At 40.3% G+C, this 26,081-nt stretch overlaps 1 protein-coding gene and 1 pseudogene across 3 annotated transcripts in view; both read left to right on the top strand.

Annotated features, from left to right (window-relative positions):
• Window positions 1-21,946, top strand: part of CUX2 (cut like homeobox 2) — a 374,431-nt gene extending 352,485 nt beyond the window's left edge. For all 3 annotated transcript variants that reach the window (XM_083151418.1, XM_083151419.1, XM_083151420.1), the window contains 3 exons: window positions 11,642-11,830; window positions 13,983-14,256; window positions 14,834-21,946. In XM_083151418.1, the coding sequence (XP_083007544.1) occupies window positions 11,642-11,830; window positions 13,983-14,256; window positions 14,834-15,671 (1,301 nt within the window). In that variant the 3' untranslated portion in view covers window positions 15,672-21,946. The remainder of the gene's footprint in view (window positions 1-11,641; window positions 11,831-13,982; window positions 14,257-14,833) is intronic.
• Window positions 3,121-3,243, top strand: LOC146037202 (5S ribosomal RNA; annotated as a pseudogene).
• Window positions 21,947-26,081: the final 4,135 nt, after the last annotated feature.

Raw genomic sequence — 26,081 nt, 5'->3', positions numbered from 1 at the left:
AAAGAAATGAAAACTTGGTGGGACATCAAGGGATTGGAACACTATATCTCTGTGGATAGAATACCCAGAGGCCTAAGGATTACAAAACAACCCACCTTTGGGAACACGGATAGTGTATTCGTTGAAAAATGGGATGCCATCCTTCACACATGCTCACTCAACCTTATGAAATTACTGGTAGAGGAGAAGAAAAAAACACTTCAGACACTGGAGGATGAGATTAAATCTAAGGAAACAAATCTGAATACTTTCAAGGACAAGGTTAACTTCAAGGAGAATGAGGTAGTACTCAAGAAAAAGATAGAACGAATAGAGGAGGAGGTAATACGGAACAAAGAGAAAAAATTTGCAAGAGACAAAAATGACTATAACCTGGGAAAGGTTAAAAATTGGAGTAGATTCACAGACAACACCAGACAACCAAGAATCGACACAAGAAGAAACAATAACAATAATTACAACAAACCATCAAGATTCCACAATCGAAATTACGGATCACCACAAACACCAAACATCAGATTACAGAATAGATACACACCCCTTCAAAGACTGAAGTCTACAGGTGAACAGGATAATTTTTTATCATCGGACACAGCCACAAGGGTCAAAGAAAATCTGAGGACGAACTTGAAAGAGAACGTCAAACATGCATCACCACTCAAAAGAAGGTACACAGAAGAAGAGGAAAACGGAGCGGAAGGAGGAAGAGACCACAAGAAAAGAAACCTACAATGACCATACCACCCAAAGGAATCTTTAACCTTTCAAGACATGAATTAACGACGGCAGAAATCACATTACTAAATAAAGGGCTTAGCTTTGCACCAACAGGTGGAATGAATAAATTCGAGACATACATAGACTTGAATAAATTTGTCAGGAAATTGACACTCAAAAGACACTTCGCAAGAAAGGAGAATGCAGCAATAAGCAATTATGAGAACAGATCAAAGTCAGGGCTTAAACCCACTTCCAAGTACTATCCGATTGAATCGAAGGGCAACCACATCAACATCTTCTGTGACTTAGTGAAGAAAGACCTATGCGAAAATGAGGCAGAACCAATCTCACAAAAGAATTTATCAAATAAGGAAAGGGAAGCCTTAAAAAATCTGAAGGACAACAAGGAGTTGGTCATAAAACAGGCGGACAAAGGGGGAGGGATTGTCATTATGGACAGAGAAAACTATGAGAAAGAAGCTAACAGACTCCTGGGTGATACAATATCATATGAGCCATTAAAAAAGGACCCCACGGAACTATTCACTGATGAACTACGCACTTTACTCTTACAGGGACTTAGGAACAACATTATTTCCAAAGAAGAGTACCAGTTCCTGATGAAGACAAACCCTATCATCCCTATATTTTATTTCCTGCCCAAGATCCACAAGACTCTGACTAATCCGCCAGGTCGCCCTATAGTGGCAGGAATCGATTCCCTTACATCCGGACTGTCTGAATACGTGGATATCTTTCTGAGTAAATATGTAAAAGAACTCCCGGCATTTTTAAAAGACACCACCACAGTTTTAAACCTTTTAAAAGGCTTCGAATGGGACAACAACTTTTATTGGGCGACCATTGATGTGCAATCCCTTTACACTTGTATTGAGCATGAGATGGGAATAAATGCATGCAAAGAATTCCTGGAAGATGACACCATGCTGGACCCAGGTCATAAAACTTTTATATGTGATGCTATTAAGTTTATTTTAAGCCACAATTATTTTAAGTTTTTAGACCACTTCTTTTTACAAAAATGTGGGACAGCTATGGGGACTACCTTTGCCCCAAGTTTTGCGAACCTTTTTATGGGAAGTTGGGAGAAACGTTTTATCTACACGGATCATGTTTTTAAGAATAATATCAAATTTTACAAACGTTACATTGATGACATTTTAATCGTTTGGGAAGGCACGGAAGAGTTGTTTAATGAATTTTTGTTACACATAGGAAGTAATCAAATGAATCTTAAATTCACGTCCAATATTAATAAAAATCAAATCGAATTCCTGGACCTGATACTACAAGGTGACAACAAGACTGTTAACATACTCAACTACGTAAAAACAGTGGACACTAATAGCTATCTACACTTTAAAAGCAACCACCAGCGAAAGTGGAAAGAAAATATACCATACTCACAATTCCATAGAATTAAGAGGAATTGTAGTAAGGAAGATGAGTGTGAGAAACAGTTAGAAGTTTACAAGAAAAGGTTTGAAGAAAAAGAATACCCCGCTAACATCTTACAACAAGCGATGGACAGAATTCAGGATACAAACAGGGAAGAATTACTCCAGTACAATAGAAAAGAAGAAAAAAACAACTCTACAGCCTTCATAACTACTTTCAGTCAACATGAGCCGATAATAAGAAAATCATTAAATGAACACTGGAACATCTTATTAATGGATCCGGTATTAAAAGAAATACTCCCCCAACGCCCTGAGCTCATCTTCAGAAAATCTAGAAATTTGAAGGATATCTTGGCACCTAGTCTCCTAACGTCAAAACAAAACCAAAATTCAAATGGACCGAAATGCAAGGGAGCATATAAATGCGGGAAATGTAACATTTGTAAACACGTACATCCAAACAGAAAAAACTTCACTAACTCAGATAATAGCAAAGAATATCAGATCAAAGACTTCACAAATTGCAATACATCATCAGTAATCTACCTGTTGGAATGCCCTTGTCATCTTAAATACGTCGGGAAAACAAAACGAGTACTAAAGTTACGCATACAAGAACACAGCAGAAATATAAAAAATAAACTGGACAGCCATGCAATATATAAACATTTCGCTAATCATCATGACGCCAACCCGGAAGGTCTTACATTCAAGGCAATTGAACATGTCAAACTAGGCCCAAGAGGAGGAGACTTGGCTAATAAACTGTCAAGAAGAGAGATGTTCTGGATATTCGAGTTAAAGACGATGTATCCAGATGGTTTTAACGAAAACTATGAAATAGCCCCATTTTTATAAGGTCATATTTATTATTCTCACCGTCTACCCACACTTCTTAAATTTAACTACAAATTAAGCACCACCACTTCAGCATAGCCTCTCTTGCGAACCATAAATTTGGACTTGGACTTATTCACGCATCTACAGTCATACCACAAATCTGGCACACGCCCAATCCCGTCCGATCTTGGAAGCTAAGCAGTGCTGGGCTGGATTAGTACCAGGATGGGAGACCTCCTGGGAAATTTCAGTACTGTAGTTGGTGCGGCTGAAAATTGTCTCAATATACTTATATGAACAACACTCGAACATGGTATCGAAGAGAGGCTTCATTTAATTTTATATTTTAATTTTCCTCTTGTCACTGGTACTGTTAATTAATTTATTTAATATGTATTGTACCCTGGTCACTAATAAAATACTTTACTGTTTTGGGAATATTCACTCTTTACTCAACAACAGCACTACACACTGGGTTTTATCAATATGCATTTATAAGCACTTTAAATATATTAAAAAAATTTTAAAAAATAAAAATAAAAATATTTACTATGAATATATCACCCATTAACTTTCATTAATCACCGTCATCATTTCACCTGTCACCTAAGTGCACGAGCCACCTTTGAATAAGCCCACTTATTATATGAAATGTGGCTAATTAATGACATTATTACAGCAGATTCGTTGTGAACGCTAATGATAATTCTGATTACTTTATAAGTTCATTTACGTGTTTCTTTTCTATATTTTATGTTGCCTTAAGGAAATATCCATTAGAAAATGGCCACCGTTATTCACAAACTCCTAAGGGTCCCGCAGACGCCAAGAAAATGGCGGCCGCAATACGAGAATAAAGGGAAATCTAGCAAACACTCCCTGGTGCAGACTTGATCCAGAGCGCTGAACTCCTACACGAGTGAACAGACGGGCGCATGCGCAGTAGCGCCGAATCAGACGTCTGACCGAGTCCGGAAGACGCTGAGAGTCTACAATGACGTTGGAGTGGACATGAATGCGCACGCATGCGCAGTAGCCTGACACGGACACCGGATGTGTGGCGGAAGTACCGCACACAGCGTCTTTCATTGTTTACAGTTTTTTAAAATGTTATTTCAGGAGTTTTTTAATTCAATTAACATAGCACTAATAGCGGTTTGTAACAGAGGCTAATTGATTCTTGGGTATCGATATTAATAACCTTGATTACTAGCAATTAGTAAACGTGGGCAGGAAGTGATGTCATAGCACTAACAGGAGCATTACTGGTATAAATACAGGTTAGGGCTCAGTCTACTTGCATCCCTTGATAAAGTCAGAAGGACGAAACGCGTTGGGACACTCTAGCCCTCCTGCCTCATCTAAAAAGATAAGCACTTTATTTACTACCTACATTCTGAATTGTTTTTTAGACTTTTTTTTAGATTTTTTTTTTTTTAGTATTAAATTGTTTTCATATTTTAGCTCTAGCCCTTAGGAGCAATATTGATTCTAAGTTAGGAAGTACACCCATTGTAATTAAATAAAAATTTTTGTATAGTAATTTTTATATATTTTTTACATTTATATATCTATTGTACTGATTGTCCCTCTATCTTTATTGTGTCAAATATCCCTACCTCTTTTGTAATAAATTTTTAAACTTTTTACTCATAGTAGTTTTATTTATAAATTGGTAATTGTAGCCAATAATTTATTTCAGTGGTATCAGGTTCTACCCTGTCCCAATTGGAACAGGTGATACTTTATTACGTGTTTAAAAGAGCAATAGTCGCCGTATCCCCATCCATTGAAAACAATTTTTCTTATAAGTAACTCACCATTGCTTGAACTTTGAGGATTGGCAGACACCCCTTTAAGAAAATAGTAAAAAGGGGGACATTGCCTTCAATAAATTGGCATAGCGAAGGAGGCACAGGTGGCGCCGCTCATTCAGTTTTGCATAATAGTTAAAAACAGTTAAGGCAAAAATATATTGATAATGATTGGTCACAATTAAGGTACAACATAGGTAATATTTATACATCCATGATAGAAACTTTTGTTCATAAAGTACAGAATCTCACAAGGACTACTGATTCAATATTCTAAACTCCACACTGAGCCCTCACACCAAAATCACACAATCCTGTAACCCTTTCTTCCCCCTGAAGATTGATAGTTTTTTAATCACCTAAATTTCACAATTATTATCTCACCTAAGAAATTTTTGGTACTTGTTTCCTAGCACGGCGCCCACGATTACATCGTACAACAACTAATCGCATCGCACACAATATTGCAGCATGCGATGCGATTCGATTGCTAATTGTACAAGCCCACAGATGGGTGTTTGCAATGTGATTCCATAGTCTCACCCCCAGTGTCAACGCCACCCACACTATCAACGCCAACTATACCCCCACTATCCATGACGGCATGGAGTTGCCTTTATATAGTGTGGCGAGCGCATCGAGCCACTGAGCCCGACGCATGGCGAGTGGACGCGTAATATGAGCCCAAAGCGTGGCGAGCCCTGCTAGGGGACACTGATTACTTTACATGTATTCCGCGTCCCCTCGCGGGGCTCGGTGGCTGGCTGCGCTCGCAACACGCCGACGTGGATAGTGAGGGTATGAAAAGGTCGGAGGATGCGTACCGCCGCCGCTCACCACACTTCGGGATGGCGTGGATACTGGGAGTTACATCTCATTGTAAGCCCCCATCACATGTCATGGCATGGGTGCTTGTACAACGAAATATCGCATCGCATGCCATTTGCTGGCATGCTATCCCATGCGATATTTCATTGTACAAGCACTCCTCTGCATTTAACATGGAAATTGCATCGCGCATCATTCATAACCGTATGCAATGCCATGCCATGGGCGCCGTGCTAGGAAACAAGTACCAAATTTTTTTCCCCTTCCCACCATTTTTGCACTTTCCTCTTCCACTTTCTCCTTCCTATATGTTACAAAATATGACTCTAAGTAGCTCCACCAACTGAGCTGTTACACTGACATTGATCAGGTGCATTATACATATGTTATGTTATGTTGGTTTAACCTATTTACTATATACAGTTCCCTTTTGGATTAAGTCTGTGCAGGATCCCCCTTTTCGCGTGTACCATATAAATAACATTAATCATAAATATAATATTATTTTACAACCTTGCTTAAATTACTTAATTGTATGTTTCAGTAGAGCCATACATATTTATTAGGCACATTTAACACAAATCCATCAGTAATTCCTTTGCTAATGATCTGTGTAATAGGAAAAGTAAATTATTTGCTTTCTGACGTGGCTGCTCACCCAGTGAATGGCTTTAAGATATACTTGTTTTTAATCACTTTTGAAGGGAAAGCACATATAATATTTCAGAAGGATCATTTTTCTTGCTGACAATTATTATTTAAAAAAAATATCTATACATATAATTTATTTTTGAGAAATATACTTCTAGGGACTGTTTATAAGCTATAAGCCATGTAGACATTCCAGCATCACTCAAATGCTACTGGATGAACTTGGATTGCATTTTCACTGTTGTATAGCTGATTGACCTAGAAGGAAAGTGTTGTATGTGTTATCTCGATGTGACACGAGGAAAAGCAGACAGTTTACACTCGGCACATGTTAATTCCACTGAGCAACAATAGACATCCACGTGGCAAAGCCGTCTGAAAATGCTAATATATATATATATATATATATATATATATATATATATATATTTGTTGTAAAGAATTGGCATCACTCACGGATTTGGTAATCAAAATGATGTGTATTAAAAATACAACATGGTGTCACAAACGAAAACCCGACGTTTCGAGGCTATGCGCCCCTTCTTCAAGGTGTGAACAACCTTCGTTGTTCACACCTTGAAGAAGGGGCGCATAGCCTCGAAACGTCGGGTTTTCGTTTGTGACACCATGTTGTATTTTTAATACACATCATTTTGATTACCAAATCCGTGAGTGACGCCAATTCTTTACAACAAATATCCATTATACTTGGAAGGCACCACGGTACATTACTACTTGAGCTGGAGTGCCGACCGATTCACCAGATATATATATATATATATACAAAATCTCTTACGCCACGCTAGTAGTGATTCCAAAGAAGTGGGTCACCAATAACACTCAGCCCCCTACTAGTGGGGCTCCACAAACCAAATATACCCACAATAGTGTTACGGGGCTCCCTATATTTTTGGAAATTCCTATCTCTCCTCCCTTTATAAAATTCATAAACAAGAAGTTTTATACTTTAGACATAAAATATTTATTAAAATACAATTTTAAAACTGTTTTTTCATGTCAATTTCTTTTTAGAGATGTATTTTTTCACAAGGTTATGGATGAATCATGTACCCGACGTGTTTTGTCTCGTTATGAGACTTCATCAGGGGTAAATGTTAATATAAATCTTTAATATGTTTTGCAAGGGTTCTCCTATTTATATAAAGCAGGCCTTAATGATTGGCTCTGAAATAGAATGGATGATCCAATTTGAACTGGGTCTATCAGCTACTGGTGTGAAACTGTAATGGTAAAGCTAGGAGTCACCTTATTGGTTCACCTCAATACAGGTTCCTAGTATGGAGAGAGAGAAAGAGCAAAAGGCAATCCAGGTGTCTCTATTTATTTATTTATATATATATATATATATATATATATGTATATATATGTATGTATGTATGTATGTGTGTGTGTGTGTGTGTGTGTGTGTGTGTGTGTGTGTGTGTGTATGTGAAAAAAATAAAGGTTTAGGGCGCTATCAGTAAATACATATATGAGTGAATGTTTAATAAAAAATGCTCATCAAGCATAACATTATATATATATAGATATAGATATATATATATATATATATATATATATATATATATATATATCCACAATACAAAGCAGCACTCTCAATATTCCTTCAAATTCCAGCTGGGGTGCCAGTAAGCCCAGGCTTCACAGAGGGAGTCCTATGTGTGCCAATTTATATCCAAAGTAGGGAACAGTTTTCCACAGAGCACACTCACCAGTCTTGATACAGTTAAAACTTCCAATATTTATTTCATCCTTTTAAAATCCAACATAATGGTCAACGTTTCGGGTCGCCACAGGAGCCTTTTTCAAGACCTCGATGCAGCTCGATCTCCTGCTGACAGTGATACCCTGAGATCCCCCAGATCAGAACTAAATGCTACACACCACGCCCATCAGAGCCATTGACAACCAATCAAACAAAGCATATCACTGTTAATTCACCTCATAGCAGCTGAATATAATAAAATCCAGACATACCGTATTAGCAAACTCCCGCCACTCGTGGTTTACCGGCGTGCGTTTCAAAGTCTGCAAGCACCGCTGCCGCTACTTCCGGCTAGCGTGCGTTCCACTGGGAGGAAATTATCATAGCGTACTGAGGGAAAGTGACGTCCGGTCACATGACTGACGCCGGGCGTGACGCCATATGCGTTCCAGCTCAAAGCCGGAACCCACATTAGATTTAGGAAATGCTGTATGAATGTGCGTTCCACCTCAAGGCGGAAGTTACTCTTTGGAAAGCTGATATGCTAATTTCTATTAACCCTAAAGCCGATGGCGAGTGTGTTATGCAAATAGATCCTTAGGTGGGAGACCTCAGTACCACTCTTGAACTATACACATTCCACATGTTGTAATAAAAAAAATTTAAAAAACATAATGTATTGCACAATCCATAATGAGGGGACCGTGCAAAAAATGATCAGTCAACCTCAAGAGGGATGCGCAATCTGTTGTCCAGTACTCACAACCGTCCATAGGTAATCTATCAACTTATATTTAAACCAACGTAATAATAATGGAAAAAATCAAGAAAATGCAAACTTATTATAATGAGAAAATTAGCAATAAAACTCAGAAAAAACCTAGCTATCATAAGCATGATTTCCTAGATATCGGATATGACAATTCCCCATCAACTACTCCGCAAGAAATATTGAGAGAGTGTTCTTCTCATTTAATCCTCTTGGTGAGATAGTGTCCAAGTGATGTATCCAATATGCCTCCCTCTTCAGAAGGGCTAGTCCTCGATCACCACCCCTTGGATTGGGGGCAATCCAGTCAATGATCATATATCGGAGACTGGCGACTTGATGCTTTTCTTTTAAGAAATGGGCCGCTACCGGTTTATCCGTGGTTCCTGTGGATAATGCTTCCCGGATTGTATATCTGTGCTGGCTCATTCTTTCATGCAGAGTTCTAATCGTCTTCCCTATATACATCAGCCCACAAGGGCATGTGAGGAAGTATACGATGTGGTCCAGAAAACAGTGTAATTTGTGTTGCAGCAGAATATTTTTCCCACTATGGGGGTGGCAGAAGTATTTCCCAACAATTAAGCCCTAGCAGGTAATGCAACCAAGGCATTTTATGCAACCTTTCTTTTTAGACAACCACATAGTCTCCGTCACCATAGTATGTTTTGTACTTGTGCGGTATAGACTTCTTTGAGAAACAATTGGCATCTGATAGCAACGGATCCAGCATTCAAAAAGCTACAGAACACCAGACCTCTAATCAGCATCACTAGAGGACGCAACCTAAAAGACACTCTATACCGCACAAGTACAAAACATACTACGGTGACGGAGACTATGTGGTTGTCTAAAAAGAAAGGTTGCGTAAAATGCCTTGGTTGCATTACCTGCCAGGGCTTAATTGTTGGGAAATACTTCTGCCACCCCCATAGTGGGAAAAAGATTCTGCTGCAACACAAATTACACTGTCTTCTGGACCACATCGTATACTTCCTCACATGCCCTTGTGGGCTGATGTATATAGGGAAGACGATTAGAACTCTGCGTGAAAGAATGAGCCAGCACAGATATACAATCCGGGAAGCATTATCCACAGGAACCACGGATAAACCGGTAGGGCCTATTTCTTAAAAGAAAAGCATCAAGTCGCCAGTCTCCGATATATGATCATTGACTGGATTGCCCCCAATCCAAGGGGTGGTGATCGAGGACTAGCCCTTCTGAAGAGGGAGGCATATTGGATACATCACTTGGACACTATCTCACCAAGAGGATTAAATGATAAGAACACTCTCTCAATATTTCTTGCGGAGTAGTTGATGGGGAATTGTCATATCCGATATCTAGGAAATCATGCTTATGATACTCAATAGCTAGGTTTTTTCTGAGTTTTATTGCTAATTTTCTCATTATAATAAGTTTGCATTTTCTTGATTTTTTCTATTATTATTACGTTGGTGTAAATATTAGTTGATAGATTACCTATGGACGGTTGTGAGTACTGGACAACAGATTGCGCATCCCTCTTGAGGTTGACTGATCATTTTTTGCATGGTCCCCTCATTATGGATTGTGCAATACATTATGTTTTTTAAAAAAAAATTTATTACAACATGTGGAATGTGTATAGTTCAAGAGTGGTACTGAGGTCTCCCACCTAAGGATCTATTTGCATAACACACTCGCCATCAGCTTTAGGGTTAAATAGAAATTAGCATATCAGCTTTCCAAAGAGTAACTTCCGCCTTGAGGTGGAACGCACATTCATACAGCATTTCCTAAATCTAATGTGGGTTCCGGCTTTGAGCTGGAACGCATATGGCGTCACGCCCGGCGTCAGTCATGTGACCGGACGTCACTTTCCCTCAGTACGCTATGATCATTTCCTCCCAGTGGAATGCACGCTAGCCGGAAGTAGCGGCAGCGGTGCTTGCAGACTTTGAAACGCACGCCGGTAAACCACGAGTGGCGGGAGTTTGCTAATATGGTATGTCTGTATTTTATAATATTCAGCTGCTATGAGGTGAATTAACAGTGATATGCTTTGTTTGATTGGTTGTCAATGGCTCTGATGGGTGTGGTGTGTAGCATTTAGTTCTGATCTGGGGGATCTCAGGGTATCACTGTCAGCAGGAGATCGAGCTGTATCGAGGTCTTGAAAAAGGGTCCTGTGGCGACCCGAAACGTCGACCATTATGTTGGATTTTAAAAGGATGAAATAAATATTGGAAGTTTTAACTGTATCAAGACTGGTGAGTGTGCTCTATTCAATACAGTTTTGGATGAACTTCTTTCAGATAATCGATGGTTACAATCACCAGTTAAGTACAAAGGGCCCAGCGTGTTTCGTCATTTCAATGACTTCATCAGGGGCAGTAAAAATATCAAATCAATTAAGCAGTTTATACATTACTTGACAAAGATGTAGGACATTGTTAAAGTTTTAGGATCACGATCCAGTACAAATAGTTCCAAGTTTAAGGGCAGAATTCCACCATCGCTGTATCTTCAGAACACTTGTTTGATTGGCTCAAAATAAGCTGGTGCTCTGTATATTAACTCAATATCAGCAATCGGATTATTGCTCAGCGAGTGGATATGTGCACTGCTGGGATCCAAAATATATATATGCACCTGAATGGTATTACTAAGCTAACTGAGCACCTGCCACTATATATATATATATATATATATATATATATATATATATATATATATATATATATATATATATATAGAGAGAGAGAGAGAGAGAGAGAGAGAGAGAGAGACACACCTGGATTACATTTTACTCTTGTACATGATGTATGGCAGAAACATGACAGAATTTACACAGAAAGTTTGAATAACCTACTACTTTTTTTTAAAGGGCAGAGACTATTTGGAGAAAGCATATTGGGTCTTACTCAGGGTTCTGTATCGGACCTTCTGTCCAGGCCCAAGCCATGGCATAAGCTAAGTTTGAAGGGCAGAGAGCCGTTTGTTCGCATGCAGCTCTGGCTGAGTGATCCGCACAACATCGAAAAACTCAGAGATATGAAGAAAATGGAAAAAAAGGGTGAGTTAAAGTTATTCTATTAAATGGCCACATGTTGTTCCATAATAAAAGCTGCTTTGTATTTGTAGATTTTAGTGTACTACATAGACCGGCGATCCTCTCCCTGAAATAGCAGCAGTCTCCCTCTCTCCCTCATTAGTCTAACAATCTCCCTCATTTCACCTAGCCCACATCACATGGTTACATTTTTGGAGGGAAAAGGAATGAGAGAGCGATACATTTACATTGAATCATCAGCAGCACTTTAGCAAGTACTGTATACTTCTTACTATCTGCTTTGGGGCTCATCTACATTTGTATATAAGTAATTTTACAAGATTCCTCTCAGATGTAGCAGTGCACACCCCCAATTCTAGGTGCCACGTTCACAATCGCTTTTCATAATCTATCCATATATGGAACTAGACATGCCCTTTGGGAGGAGCATGACACATCCCCTCAATGGGGTGCTTTACAAAATTCTATTACCAACTATAATCTCCCTGAAACTAGTTTTCAAACGTAGGCAAGTATGCACATACTTGATTTTTTTTTTAATGCAGTTGAAAGATTAAATGCCCATGCATCTGCTGTGATGGGCTTGTGCAGACAGTTGAAAACAGGGTTTATTTGCAGTGATTGACAGTGGGACCCTTTAGGGCAGTTAAATGGAATGGCAACAAAAACGTAGGCATGTCCTGATTGTAGTTTTAGACTGTGGCACGCCTAAAACAATCATACACAGCCATGCTGCACAACCATAGGGTTACTCAGAAATGGCCCCACAGTATTTGGATATTTTCACAGCCATTCGCTGTGTACACATTCGCAGCTGTGGCGGCATTAGCGTACATCTCTGAATCAAGACCAATATTCACTATAAAAATGTCCCTGCTTGTAATATTAATAAATGTAAATAAACTCATGGATTCATCATGAATATTTATTATGTGCCATAGTGATGACCCTAACACTGGTTGAATTGATGGGAAGTGATAAAGCGGAAGGTGATAATGCACCAGCCAGTAAGCTCCTAGCTGTCATATTTTAAGCTCAGCTTTTAACTTCACAGTTAGGAGCTGATTGGCTGGTGCGTTATCACCTTCCACTTTATCACTTCCACTATCGCTTAACCCTTTCGGTGCCAACATTGCTGTGAGAGATGTGCAAAATATCCGCTCAAAATACCAGCATTGCTCACAGCGAAAGTTCTTTTTTCGGTGTAATGTTTAACAAAGCTTCAATTAATTGACTTACTTTGCCAGCAATAACTAAAGTGATTCATATTCCTCGTCTTTGACCCTGGCATTTTTAGCGGATATTTTGCACGTCTCTCACAGAAATGCTCAGTCACATGAGTATTACCTCCTAGAAATATTGGGCAGTATTCAATGCTCTTTTGCGAGCTGTGACGGTGAGCAGTGCTGATTGCTCGGCATCACAGCTCACGGGTCAGTATTCAAGGGACCCCCTGTACACTCCGTTTCCACCTCACTGGTTTTTACAGTGAGGTGGAAACATCGTGTGCGGCCGCCAAAACAGCGAGGCTTGCAGCTATATGCAGCAGGTTCTCTGCATTAGCCGTGAACCTCGCCGCTTGGGGGAATCCTTGCCAGCGAGGATTCCAACAGAACGTTAAATAAGGTGAGCGGCCGGTGCAGGGGATAAACGGCGAGGGTGATTTGTTTTGGGAGATCCGTATTGAATACTGCCCTCAGACTCTAAGGAAAGATCAGAACCAATGGGCCCATCTAGTCCGCCTTTTTTTTTTACCTTTTGATCCTTAGTTCTTTGTGAGCTCAAGTCTTTGAACGGCTGTTCCTGCTGTAGGCGGAAGGACTTTATTTTTTTTTTTAGAAACTTTACATATATGTACATAAGCTTAGAAATGCTGTGGAGATCGCGGATGTTATTTTGGGAAAATGTACACATTCTAAAGTCTGCTATGACTTATAAGGAGTATTTCAAGATTCCAATATTTATTCATTTATTTTTATTTGAAAAACCAGCAAATGTAATATACTGATGACATACACGCCACTCACCGCCCCTGGGATTGTGGCTATATTTGCCTGTTACATCAATATGGGCCTGTCAAATGGAACTTTGTTTTCACATTGGTTAACAAAAATATTACATGGATGCTGACTAAACAATCCTACTTTATGTTTAGCCTACCTGAAACGACGCTATGGGCTTATCAGCGTTGGCTCAGACAGTGAATCGTCCAACACTAGAATGGAGTGTCCAAGTCCTGGCCTCCAAGCACAGGACTATAACCTCATGCAGATGAAAAAGCCCAGGGTGGTTCTTGCATTGGAAGAGAAGGAGGCTTTGAAAAAAGCCTATCAAATGGAACCATACCCATCCCAGCAGACGATCGAGCTGCTCTCTTTCCAGCTAAACCTAAAGACAAACACAGTCATTAACTGGTTCCATAACTACAGGTAAGACCATGTAACTGGACATGTGACGTTACTACTTCAGTCTTTACTTTGTGTTCCCCGCCCCAGTCCCTGATGATATCAGTAGACATATTGCTAATGATTTTATTTCTTGTGTAAAATTCAGCAGATGACCAACTAATTATAATTTTGTCAGTGGAAGGAAATGTGAAACTTCTTTTCTACTTGCACGTGCGTACTACAAGCCGTACACGTGCGCAGTCTATATCGTTTATCGATCATGTGATCATGTCTGAATAACCCCTAGATACTTATTACAGGTACTGAGATTGCATTTTGTGCCCCCAAGTTGTGGCCCTTTCAACGGGGGGGGGGGGGGGGGGGGGGGGGCACAAGGGCATGTCTGACCCAATGTTCTGAGAGTGGGGAGGCCAGTGTTTGCATCTTCCAAGGCAGATTTACTGTCTTTCAGGTGGCCATTGTTAAGTTTATTCTTACTTAGTGGCCAATGCTGCAATGTTCTAACAATGAACTTTTTTTTATTATTACTACACTCCACAACCATTTATACAGTTTGTGTACAATAAGATTTTTACTTGTCACCTCTCTGAACTTCCAGGTCACGCATGCGCAGGGAGATACTGGTGGAAGGTCAGCATGACAATGACACCGACCAAGAGCCAAATAGCTGTGATAGCTTCACATCTGTGGCAGCTCCACACAGACCACTTCACCCTCACAGCCCAGACTCTGAAGCAGGAGATAGGAAGCCAACCATGAATGATCTAAAGCATCTGCTACACAGTAATGGCTACCCAAGGGAGATGAGAACTTCAATGAAAATTAAGAAAGAGAATCTAGAGGAAGAAATTGACTTTGACTCTTCTAATCATTTTGAGTCTTGCGGCTCTGGAATGGCATCAGAGACCTGCTGCGAATCTGAGCCATCTAAATCTCTTCGAGAAAAGCAGGTAACTTCCTCTCGTTGTGATGGCTCTCAGAGACTACACTATTTACGAAGCAGCAAGTCTTTTCATGAGAAGTCTCATCAGCCTATTGTCCATGACTGTGTTTCGCCTGTACTTACACATAAGGAGGGTATGGGCACAGAACAACCACAAGCAGACCCCATTTGTTTTAAGTCTACAGTAGAATCTTCACGGTGCAGCCTAGAAGTGTCTCTAAATTCCCCATCAGCTGCCTCTTCTCCAGGTCTTATGATGTCCGTCTCTCCGGTACCTTCTTGTTCTGCTCCCATCTCTCCATCCTTGCCGGGCACCACGCCAAGTAAGGCTCTCTCTTCCAGCCCAGCCAGCGACTCCGGCCCTTTGCAGCCTTCCACTAAGCATATCCCCAACAACCAGAAGAGAAATGAAAAGATGGCAAATCTAAATAACATTATACATCGGCTCGAGAGAGCCGCAAATAAAGAAGAGACTCTAGAATGGGAGTTTTGAAACTGCTTTTTATTGGTACAACCTAAAGGACTGTATTGTTACTACTAAACTCTGTGAATCCACATTATGGAACAGAGGCATTGCAGAGAACATATATTGGATATTTTATATATACACACACATATATATATATATTTTGTTTTTGTTTTGTGAAGTAGACAATGATAAAAAGGAGGATAAAAATCATAAAAATTCCTTTCAATTGAGGGAATAGTATGAAAACAAACACACAAGACGTGGTTTTCATGTTAAAATAAAGAAAGAAACTCTTTTAGAAAAACAAATATTTATAAACATTTTAGATATTTTATTAAATAATATTTGGGATAAAATAACAGCGTAAGCTGCTTTGATAGTGGAGATAGATGTATAAAACTACAGAAATGTATCCGTGATCAAAATGACGTTGTGTAGCTTGCCACTGGATGAGATTAAAGCTATCGCAAATCACTGGGAGACTGACCACATATGGAGTATGGTATCAGCCGCTGCTTTGGTCTCTACTGTCTGCAAGACAGCAATCTTACTAGCTGCTGAAGAGACGGATACAGTCTGTAAGACTCTAAATGGAATATGTGTTGCCATGAGATGTGTGTAGGTGGGAGGATCCCACTGTACCATGTATTGTGCATTCCATTCCGGGTACTGTCAATGTTGTAAAACAGTATCTTGGCACAGAAATGTTCCCTTCTACACCCAGCCTTATGTATGGAAGAGGAGCAGTCAGCTGTGGTATAACACAGTGTGTGCTGAATGTGCAATGAGAATGGTGCGTGTCCTGATGCCCCAAATATGATGCACATTTCTTTGTTATTATGGCAGAAATGCGTATAGTATAAAATTATCAGATATCTATATATTAAGCAGACATTTACACCAACCATCCTAAGATTATCTGGCCTTTTTCATCAATTTTGGTGGTCTGGAATTATAAGGTCCCTTCTAGTGCAGACACAGCCTGTTTGGGTATGCTGGGACTTGTAGTATTATAGCAACTGGATAACCTCTGTGTGCATGTTTCTGTCCTAGCGAAGGGTTTAAAGGTTTTTGGTAACAGTCTGATGTGTGGAACACAACATTCTGAGGGGGTAATGTTACATTTGCACTTGGATGAAATCCGAACTCTGTGTTACATTGAAAAATATGTACCATATATACTCGAGTATAAGCCTACTTTTTCAGAACAGTTTTTATGCTGAAAAAGCCGCCCTCGGCTTATACTCGAGTGAGGGTCCCACTTGAGTCAATACGTTTTCGCAGGTTTTTTGTTGTAAAATTAGGTGCCTCGGCTTATATTCGGGTCGACTTATACTCGAGTATATACGGTATATTCTATAGACGGAGCTACTGTATAATGGGAGTAGGGAGTGACGTTGCCATGGGACCCATAAAGTTATGTCTATGCCCTCTGTATATTCTGTATAGTTTTTGATGTCGCATTACAAAATGTTCATCCAATTTGCAATAACTGTACATTCAACACAAGTCACATGCAGGACATAATTTATAGGAGCACACGATGTGCCCATAGAGACCCTTTGGTTTTATACCTGTGTGTCTGGATATCTACCCATTGTTGCAGATCACAGTGCCCGCTTACCCTCTGTGCTGCTAGCTATGCAGAGGGGCGGGACCAACCTATTACCACTTTAGTGCCACCCATTTCAATAAAATGACCTTTTCAGTTGTCTTCATAGAAAAAAATTGTACTGTTAGAGGAAGCCACTTTTTAGGCCACTTATTGGGTGGGTGCAAAAGTGAAGTTTCCCTTTCATAGTGGACATGGCTCGCCCAGCACCAATCCAAGGCACCCCACACTAATAATGCACCCTCCCTCTTCATCTTAGTAAAGCATTCTCATTCACCACAATGAGTTACATCAGTGGCCTTGATCTGTTCTGCAGCCATCTTACAATTCATGGCCACTATGCTCCGCGGTGGGAAACTAGCTGCTCATGAAAACTGCGTTTGCCCTGTAGAGTGGCCGTTTTACACTTTGTAAATGACCTTTAGAATGTATTACAATACTGATTTATACACACAGTTCATCATTTCACTGGTTTCATACATGCTTCCATAATCATATACAGATGTGTACATCCTACATCAATGCTTCATGCAGTAGGAGTAGCATTTACGAACGCCAAGCCTCTTTTTGTGATTTGGGTCCCCCAAAAAAGAATGTGTCTTGGTTACATCACCCTGTGAATAAGGCGCACAAGCAGACTCTGCTGATTAAAAGGATATATGGCGTGTGTATATTCTGTGTGCGGCTGTGGCTGTGTATATACAGTATACGTGATACTACATTACAGTGTTTTCCAAGAATACTCTGTAGCTTGGTAGCTCAGCATTTAATTTGCAGATATAACAACAGTCACACACATAATACATGTATGCATCCCATCATTTTAATCTGAAAAAGCTGCTTGTGCATATTTTTTTGCAAATAGAAAGGCCAAGTATAGTAAGGTAATAGGATACCTCTATCCGCAGGAGTATGTATGGAGGACTGATGCAAATGTATGGAACGATGATGATGAACATCCACTTTGGATTGGCTGCTTGCTTATTGATTTGCAGCTGATTTGCATTGTGGCAATCAATGCATTCATTCAGTTTATTAGCTGCGTTCTACCATTCTAACGACTATTCCCGTTTATTTGTTGTAGGTAGAAACAATGCATATGGAGGTGTTGTACTTAGATATGGGGGATTTTGTAGATTGTGTAAGTGCAATTTTCACTATTATTAATAAGACATTACTCTCTTTTGTATAAGAGCCCATTATGTTTCATACAAATAGAGTAATGTGTTAGAACATGTCTGGATTATATTATTTAAGTCATGTACAGATAGGGTAATGCTGCTTTGGCATTGTGTACGGACATATACACTGGCGCATCCAATGCTTCCATTCAGAGTATATACACAACAGTACACCTGACATAAATGTGCTCTTTTTGATTTGTTTGCATTGCAAGATGCATCCAAATGTACAGAATTAAAGAACACCTTTCGCTGTCAAAAAATCGCCCAGTGTGTATAAACCTTAAGTGTATAGATTGTCATTAAATGACATGTTTGTGAATTATTATTTCAAGTGTATTGATACAAAGTAAGTCCCGTTTAATACATTTCATGAGAATGAGGCATACATGTATATGAGATGAGAGAGAAGGAGTCTGATTATTGCGCTATATTGCTCTCATTATGAAGATTGTCACTAAAGCTGGGCACACACTAGATGATAATATGAACGATTTTGCCAATTACGATGGTTCCTAACAACAAAATCTTAATATTGTCTAGTTTGCACACAGTAGGTCACTGACAATGCGCGCTCCAGGCCATGGTCAGCGACAGTCAATGCCGGTCACTGTGTATGCACTTGCTGATGCCAAGTCCCCCGTCCACCGCAACATCGCTGGATACATTGTGTAGTGTGTACCCAGTATAACACTCAGAGATTCAGGAAGGTTTTGGTCCCTGCGCTCGGTGGGGTTAACATTATGCGCATTTTGTGTTTCGTGGTCACTTTTAATGAATGTGCTTCTAATTCCCTTACAATTTAATTTATGGTGTTACATGGTCGGTTTATAGAACTTTTATTAATGATGGGTAAATGATAAGCCAACATGTGTATGTCGGCAAATAAGTCTAGAACATTTGCGGGTACCTTTATAGTGTTTCTAAAGTGATATATAAATGTGTGCATATACAAGTTTGTAAAAAAAACATTTAGCAATCAGTTTCAAGTTCAGAAACCACCTTTCCACCAGACAGCACTGAACATGCATATTCCACATCATTAACCCATCTTTTTCTTCTTAGAGAAAATGGCTTGTACTGCATAATGTCGTGTCTCTATATAAATACATTATTCATTGGGAGAGGAGCACCTTCTTCACATCAGATCGGCCTGTATGCTGGGCTACTGCTGCTTACCTCCTGCTTCTGTGGGTTTTCCCTCACTGTCCGTCTGTCTGCCCCCACACAAACACAGGGAAGCAAATTTTAATATATGACCCCATTATTGTAATGCTATTTCCCTAAAATAGACTAGAATGAAAGCTATGTGGCAAAACATTTGTTGTACTAATTTTACATCGCTCTGCCTTTCCAAACCTAAAAACAAATGCATGCCAAATTGTCAACACATAAACCATGTATATTTCAGATGCCTAATATCCATCATTAAAACCCAATATATTGCCCATAAATCTAAAGTTATTCTGCTTACTTGCAGACTCTGGCCTTTACTCAGATCTGATTGCAGTACAAATTTGTTCTCAAAATGGACAAAACCATGTGCACTGCAGGTGGGGCGGATGTAACATGTGCAGAGAGAGTTACATTGGGGTGGGGTATGTTGAAACTGAAATTTAAATTGCAGTGTAACAATAATGTAGCCAGAATTTACCCTGCACAGAAACAAAATAACTCACACAAATCTAACTCTCTTTACATGTTACATCTGCCCCACCTGCAGTGCACATGGTTTTTCCCATTTTGAAAACAAATTTCTACTGCAATCAGATCTGAATAAAGGGCCTCTGTCTTCTCGGCTTGTAATGATATATGTTAGGCATTGAAGAAAGTTGTCTGTGATTGGTCCTGGTGTTTGTAAGTCCCACCTTGGAAATGAGATACAGTAGACATGGTATATATGCAGTGGTGTCGAGAGAGAGAGGGGAAGGTATATTTACCCAGGCCCAGGTCTGATGGAGGCTGGCAGCACCTGCTGTAGCTCCTCTCAACCCAGCACATGCTGATATGTGCTGGACTGCAGTGTGACCAGGGAAGTTCTTAAAATACTATTTTGTCAGTATTCTAAGTGTGCATGGCCACACCTCCTGTAATTAGGCCACACCCCTGAAAAGTACCTGGGCCCGCCCAGGCTTTCTACTGCCCGGCATATATGTGATGTGATGGTAGCAGCCCTTTCAGTAGTCACACCCACATGACTGACCTACAGATTGACTATAATTGCTATCAGGGGCGTAACTAGACATGTAAGGGCCCCCTATTTAGCAACTGATGGTAATAAATATATATAGCACATATAATTTAGACAGCAAAGATGGGCCTCCTTCAGCTCTGGGTCCCATAGCAGTTGCACCCCTTGCACCTTCATTGCTATGTAATAAGAAAATATAATGAACAAAAGGATATAGACGAAAACAGAAGTTTGACAGCAAACCTTTAGTTTCCTAGCTGTACGATCTGTTCCTCGGGAGTTGTACAAGCTACAATCTGTTGTAATATAGACAGCTGAGAGGGGAGTTGATGAAAGTGTTATTTTACTTGTACAAGAAACTGAGATATTTACAGTTAATCATCAAGAATCCGAATTTATTGCTGGCCATACATCAGGACGACCTGCTCACAATCATGATTGTTGCCAGATTTCCCTTCAACTCCCCAGCACTCCCAAACTCATGAATTGGAGGTTTTTGGACACACGATGTGCACACAATCCGTTGTACGATCCAGCTGCTGCATACGAAAGATTGTATGCACCTAAACTGCCTGAAAACTACCGCTCAAATGACACCGGTCTTATGAGCCGCCGAACGTCCAGTCACGTACTTAAAAGCACTCATGACCAGCTCCCAATTACAACTGTGCAGCACGGCTGGTAAGAGGACCAACCACTCGACCCGTAGGACCGTGCATCGTATGATTGTGTACACACGATTTGCACACAATGTGCATACAATCCGTCATACAACCCCTCAAGATTGTACACTCAAGATTGTACACTTGGGTACAATATCATTCTGGTGTATGGGGGCCTTAGGAATTACAAATAGCTCCACAATATATTATCAGTAAATAGACCACAAACATGCAAACCTTATTACTGTGATGTCTAGGTCATAACACCTTCATCCATTTTAAAACAAACATTTTTAATGTGATATTGCCTATTGACAATTATAGTCCTAAATGATCAATTTTAACAATAGGAACAGTGACACCCAGTAAGCTGACCTGTCCAGTGACACCCAGCAAATTGATAGGTTGCATTTTCATGGTGTTGCTGCAGTACTTCTTAGTGCATCTGCCTTAATGCACTGCAATACAGTTGGAAAAAACAGGGGGCTGTTTTTGGTATACCTGCGCACAGATTCTATTGGTGTGTCCCTAGGACTAGCGGCTGCACTTATAACGGGTGACTATGTCCGTCGTGGGTTATAATATAGGAATTTTGGTTGTAGTGCTGCGCTCTGTCACTAAGATTCTACAAGTGGGTAAAATAAATGATTTTATTGTGCAAAAAAACTGTATATAACAATTGCTCTTTTCAATAACAATGTCCAGTCACTTGAGGCTGGAGGATATGTATTCCTTCAAGGACAATTAATCTATACAGAATGAAAATAAAGCAAATAAAACATATAAAAAGAAAAAATAGTAGAAACAAAGGAAAAAAGTGTCACTGCTCGAGACGTGTTGTTATTTGACCGACAGTACAGGATGATAATGGTGAAAAAGATTTTGCAAATTAATGCTGATTGCGTTTATCTGTTCAATTAATTGCGTGGTGTGTGCCCGCTCATTTAGCAAATCTGCCAGATTGGTCCATATAGCAAAAAATCAGTGGATTTGAGTAATGAGTTCAGCGGCGTCCCGCTATTTGTAATCCTTATTGTGCTGATTAAATGTTCTAGGTACCTTAATTCGTGTTCGGGAACGGTGGTACCTGTGGAGGTGGTTTGGGGAGTGGGGGTCCCGGATGGGTGAAGCTGACTCTGTCTCCCGCTCGTCACCGGTAGCTGAGTGCGATGCACCGCTAACCGGGACACGGGATGTACTGAGGTTGCTGCCCGTCTGTGTTGGTGAGTACGGCTCACCGTGTCAGGATGCCGTATAGCTCCGTCGCGGTGACCGTTACTCACAGTTACAGGACCTCACCGCTGCTACCCGCTCTCCCTCTCACTTATACTCACCGCTGCCGTTACACCCGCTGCTGTCAGTTCTTGCTGTGGTTTCTGCTGGCTGTATGTACATACAGACTTTAATTAATCCTGCAGAGAGAGAACCACAGCGGAGGACCGACATCCGACATCTAACACCATCACCAACAGCCAGCAGCCAGCGAGCGCACACGCCGCTGCGCCAGCAGAAACCACAGCAAGAACTGACAGCAGCGGGTGTAACAGCAGCGGTGAGTATAAGTGAAAGGGAGAGCGGGTAGCAGCGGTGAGGTCCTGTAACTGTGAGTAACGGTCACCGCGACGGAGCTATACGGCATCCTGACACGGTGAGCCGTACGAACCAACACAGACGGGCAGCAACCTCAGTACATCCCGTGTCCCGGTTAGCGGTGCATCGCACTCAGCTACCGGTGACGAGCGGGAGACAGAGTCAGCTTCACCCATCCGGGACCCCCACTCCCCAAACCACCTCCACAGGTACCACCGTTCCCGAACACGAATTAAGGTACCTAGAACATTTAATCAGCACAATAAGGATTACAAATAGCGGGACGCCGCTGAACTCATTACTCAAATCCACTGATTTTTTGCTATATGGACCAATCTGGCAGATTTGCTAAATGAGCGGGCACACACCACGCAATTAATTGAACAGATAAACGCAATCAGCATTAATTTGCAAAATCTTTTTCACCATTATCATCCTGTACTGTCGGTCAAATAACAACACGTCTCGAGCAGTGACACTTTTTTCCTTTGTTTCTACTAGTTTTTCTTTTTATATGTTTTATTTGCTTTATTTTCATTCTGTATAGATTAATTGTCCTTGAAGGAATACATATCCTCCAGCCTCAAGTGACTGAACATTGTTATTGAAAAGAGCAATTGTTATATACAGTTTTTTTGCACAATAAAATCATTTATTTTACCCACTTGTAGAATCTTAGTGACAGAGCGCAGCACTACAACCAAAATTCCCATTAATGCACTGCAAACCTCCCAACATCCTGGATTTTTTATTTGAGGCTCCTTTTGTGGAGAACCTACATGCTCCCAAAAAAGGGGCATGGCCTTTGGAAAAGAGTGTGGCTTTGTGGGAATGAATTGATTGTGAGCCACGACCTCCTGTTTTCATTACCCTTGTGGGCATGCCTAGAGCTCTGTGAGCTGCTGGCATGACCCCAGCCCCTCTGTCTCCCATGAATAGAAACTCTGTCCATGTGCACAGCATCTGTTAAGCGGGGTTCTGGTCACTAGTGCTTTGATCAATTCGATTTTCACTGGTGTAGGGCATTAGTGTTGGCTGATCACCCATACACTTGCTTTGGGGAATGCAATCAAAGCTGGTCAGGCAAATCCAAATGCCTCCCTACCTGTGCTGATCGCAGCCAATCAATAAGAAAATATGATTATCTAGAGCGTTAGGTGCGACAGCAGGTCCCCATATTAATGGTCCTATGTATTTTTTTTGCTATCTTTTTTTGGTACTTATGTATTATCTGGGGTCCCATGTTAAATGCACCCCATTTTTTCATACCCCTACTATCCAACTACGCATGGAGTTGATTGTATATAGTGTGGCGAGCGCAGCAAGCCACCGTGCCCGAAGCGTGCGAGCGCAGCGAGCCCCGCGAGGGGACGCGGTCTCATAAGAAAAACGGGAGCCCAGATATTACATAAGTACCCTTTTTTTTAATCAGTCTAATTTAGTAACAAAGGAGAAACCTTTAGGACAATTACACAAACTCCTCTGCTGCAGCAAAGTAACTTGATTAAATAAGGAAGCCGGCTGGTGAATTCTAAGAAAACATCAATGGAGAATGTTGTACTAATATTATTGTGATATTTGATGTCTTGTGTTTATCCTGACACCACTAGATGGCAGAAGTGTGCCCTTCATCATTTTGTGCTGTTTAACGTAATCTTTCCACATTTGCAATCCATTACTTGCAGCTGGAAAAATTGGCGCCTGTGTAAATCTATGCAGAACGGTCACCAGTAATGAGGAGAAATCCAAATTTAGCATATAGGCATTCAGTAAAAGAGCTTGTGGTTAAACCACCCAAAAATACATAAGGTATCCTGTGTGGTAATTAATAACGTGTGTCTGTTGCAATCATCTTATTCAGATCAAAAATATGCAACCAATTACCTGCGCTGGGGACTGACCTCTGTTGTAATAACCATTCCACATTCTATGCTTGGTCTATAGAGGACAAAACCATGTTGGTGGGGTAAATATAACACAAGTGACTTTGGGCATAATCTGCTTTTGGGAAAATTCTGATTGTTACAGTATAGTATAATCATAGTAGCATAGTGACATGGTAATTAAGGCTGAAAAAAAGACGTTAGTCCATTGAGTTCAACCTATCTCACTTGTAACTACTGACTTGAGTAAGTCATATCTATAGGATTCCCCTAGGTGGCCAAACATGTATCCAGTTTTTATTTAAATTCATTAACAGTAGTTGCTGTAATCACCCCCACCGGCAATGAGTTCCAGAATGTTACTGCTCTAATGGTGATGAATCCTCTTCTTAATTCAGTACGGAATTTATTTTCCTCAAGCCTCAGTACATGCCCGCGTGTCCTAATTATAGGCCTGTTAGTGACCAATCATCTCCCAGTAGCATATGATTCCCAATCCTGTATACATACTAATCATATCACCTCTCAACCTCCGTTTCTCCAGTAAAAACACATTCATCCTGGTTAACCTATATTTGTGTTCTACTGCTGCCAACTTCAAAACTCTGACTTCCCATCCACGCTAGTAGGAGATGTAGGCTGGGTCGGCCTGATAAAGTTTATGTTTTTAAATATACCTTAAGAACCCAACTTGTTCAGAGTTCCCCTCTGGGAAGTCTGAATAATGTACTTCTGAAGCAAAAACTTGCATAATGCAAAACCATTGTATGAGAGACATTCGTTGATATTCACAAAATGTTGCTAGGTTTGTTATTCAGTTTTGTTGCTGTGACAACAACATATTATAGTGTCAGGAAGTCCAGAGTAATGCACATGTAATCAGGCCATCCATTATTTTACATGGTCATTCCAAACTCTGATCTTAAGTGAGAGCCTACCAGACCATGTTTCCAATATATGGGATAACAATCATAAGTCAGTGAATGGAAACATACAGGAAGCATATACTATTAGAGTGAAACCATAGGCACAAGGTAAATGCCTCCTGTGGCTCTCTGTATACTTCTATTTACCTCCTTCTCTTCACTAACATTACTGATTAATATGCATTAAATATATCACTGTGGTGGCCCGGTTCTTGCTCTCATGCTACCAGAGTCGTCCATGGCAATGACCATATCCTTCACTTATACTAGAGAGGGCGACGTTCTATGTACAAAGCTGCTCTTTAATGTAGCCAAAATAAAAAAAGAGAAATGTGCAGGAAAGGCGAGATTTAATAATGTGATCAAACCAATACAATGAAAGGGCTGGT

The sequence above is a fragment of the Crinia signifera genome, chromosome 1 (genome assembly GCF_055691185.1).
Source record: "Crinia signifera chromosome 1, ASM5569118v1, whole genome shotgun sequence".
Classification (NCBI taxonomy): domain Eukaryota; kingdom Metazoa; phylum Chordata; class Amphibia; order Anura; family Myobatrachidae; genus Crinia; species Crinia signifera.
Note: the sequence above shows the minus strand (reverse complement) of the source record. Positions and strands in the feature narration are given on the sequence as shown.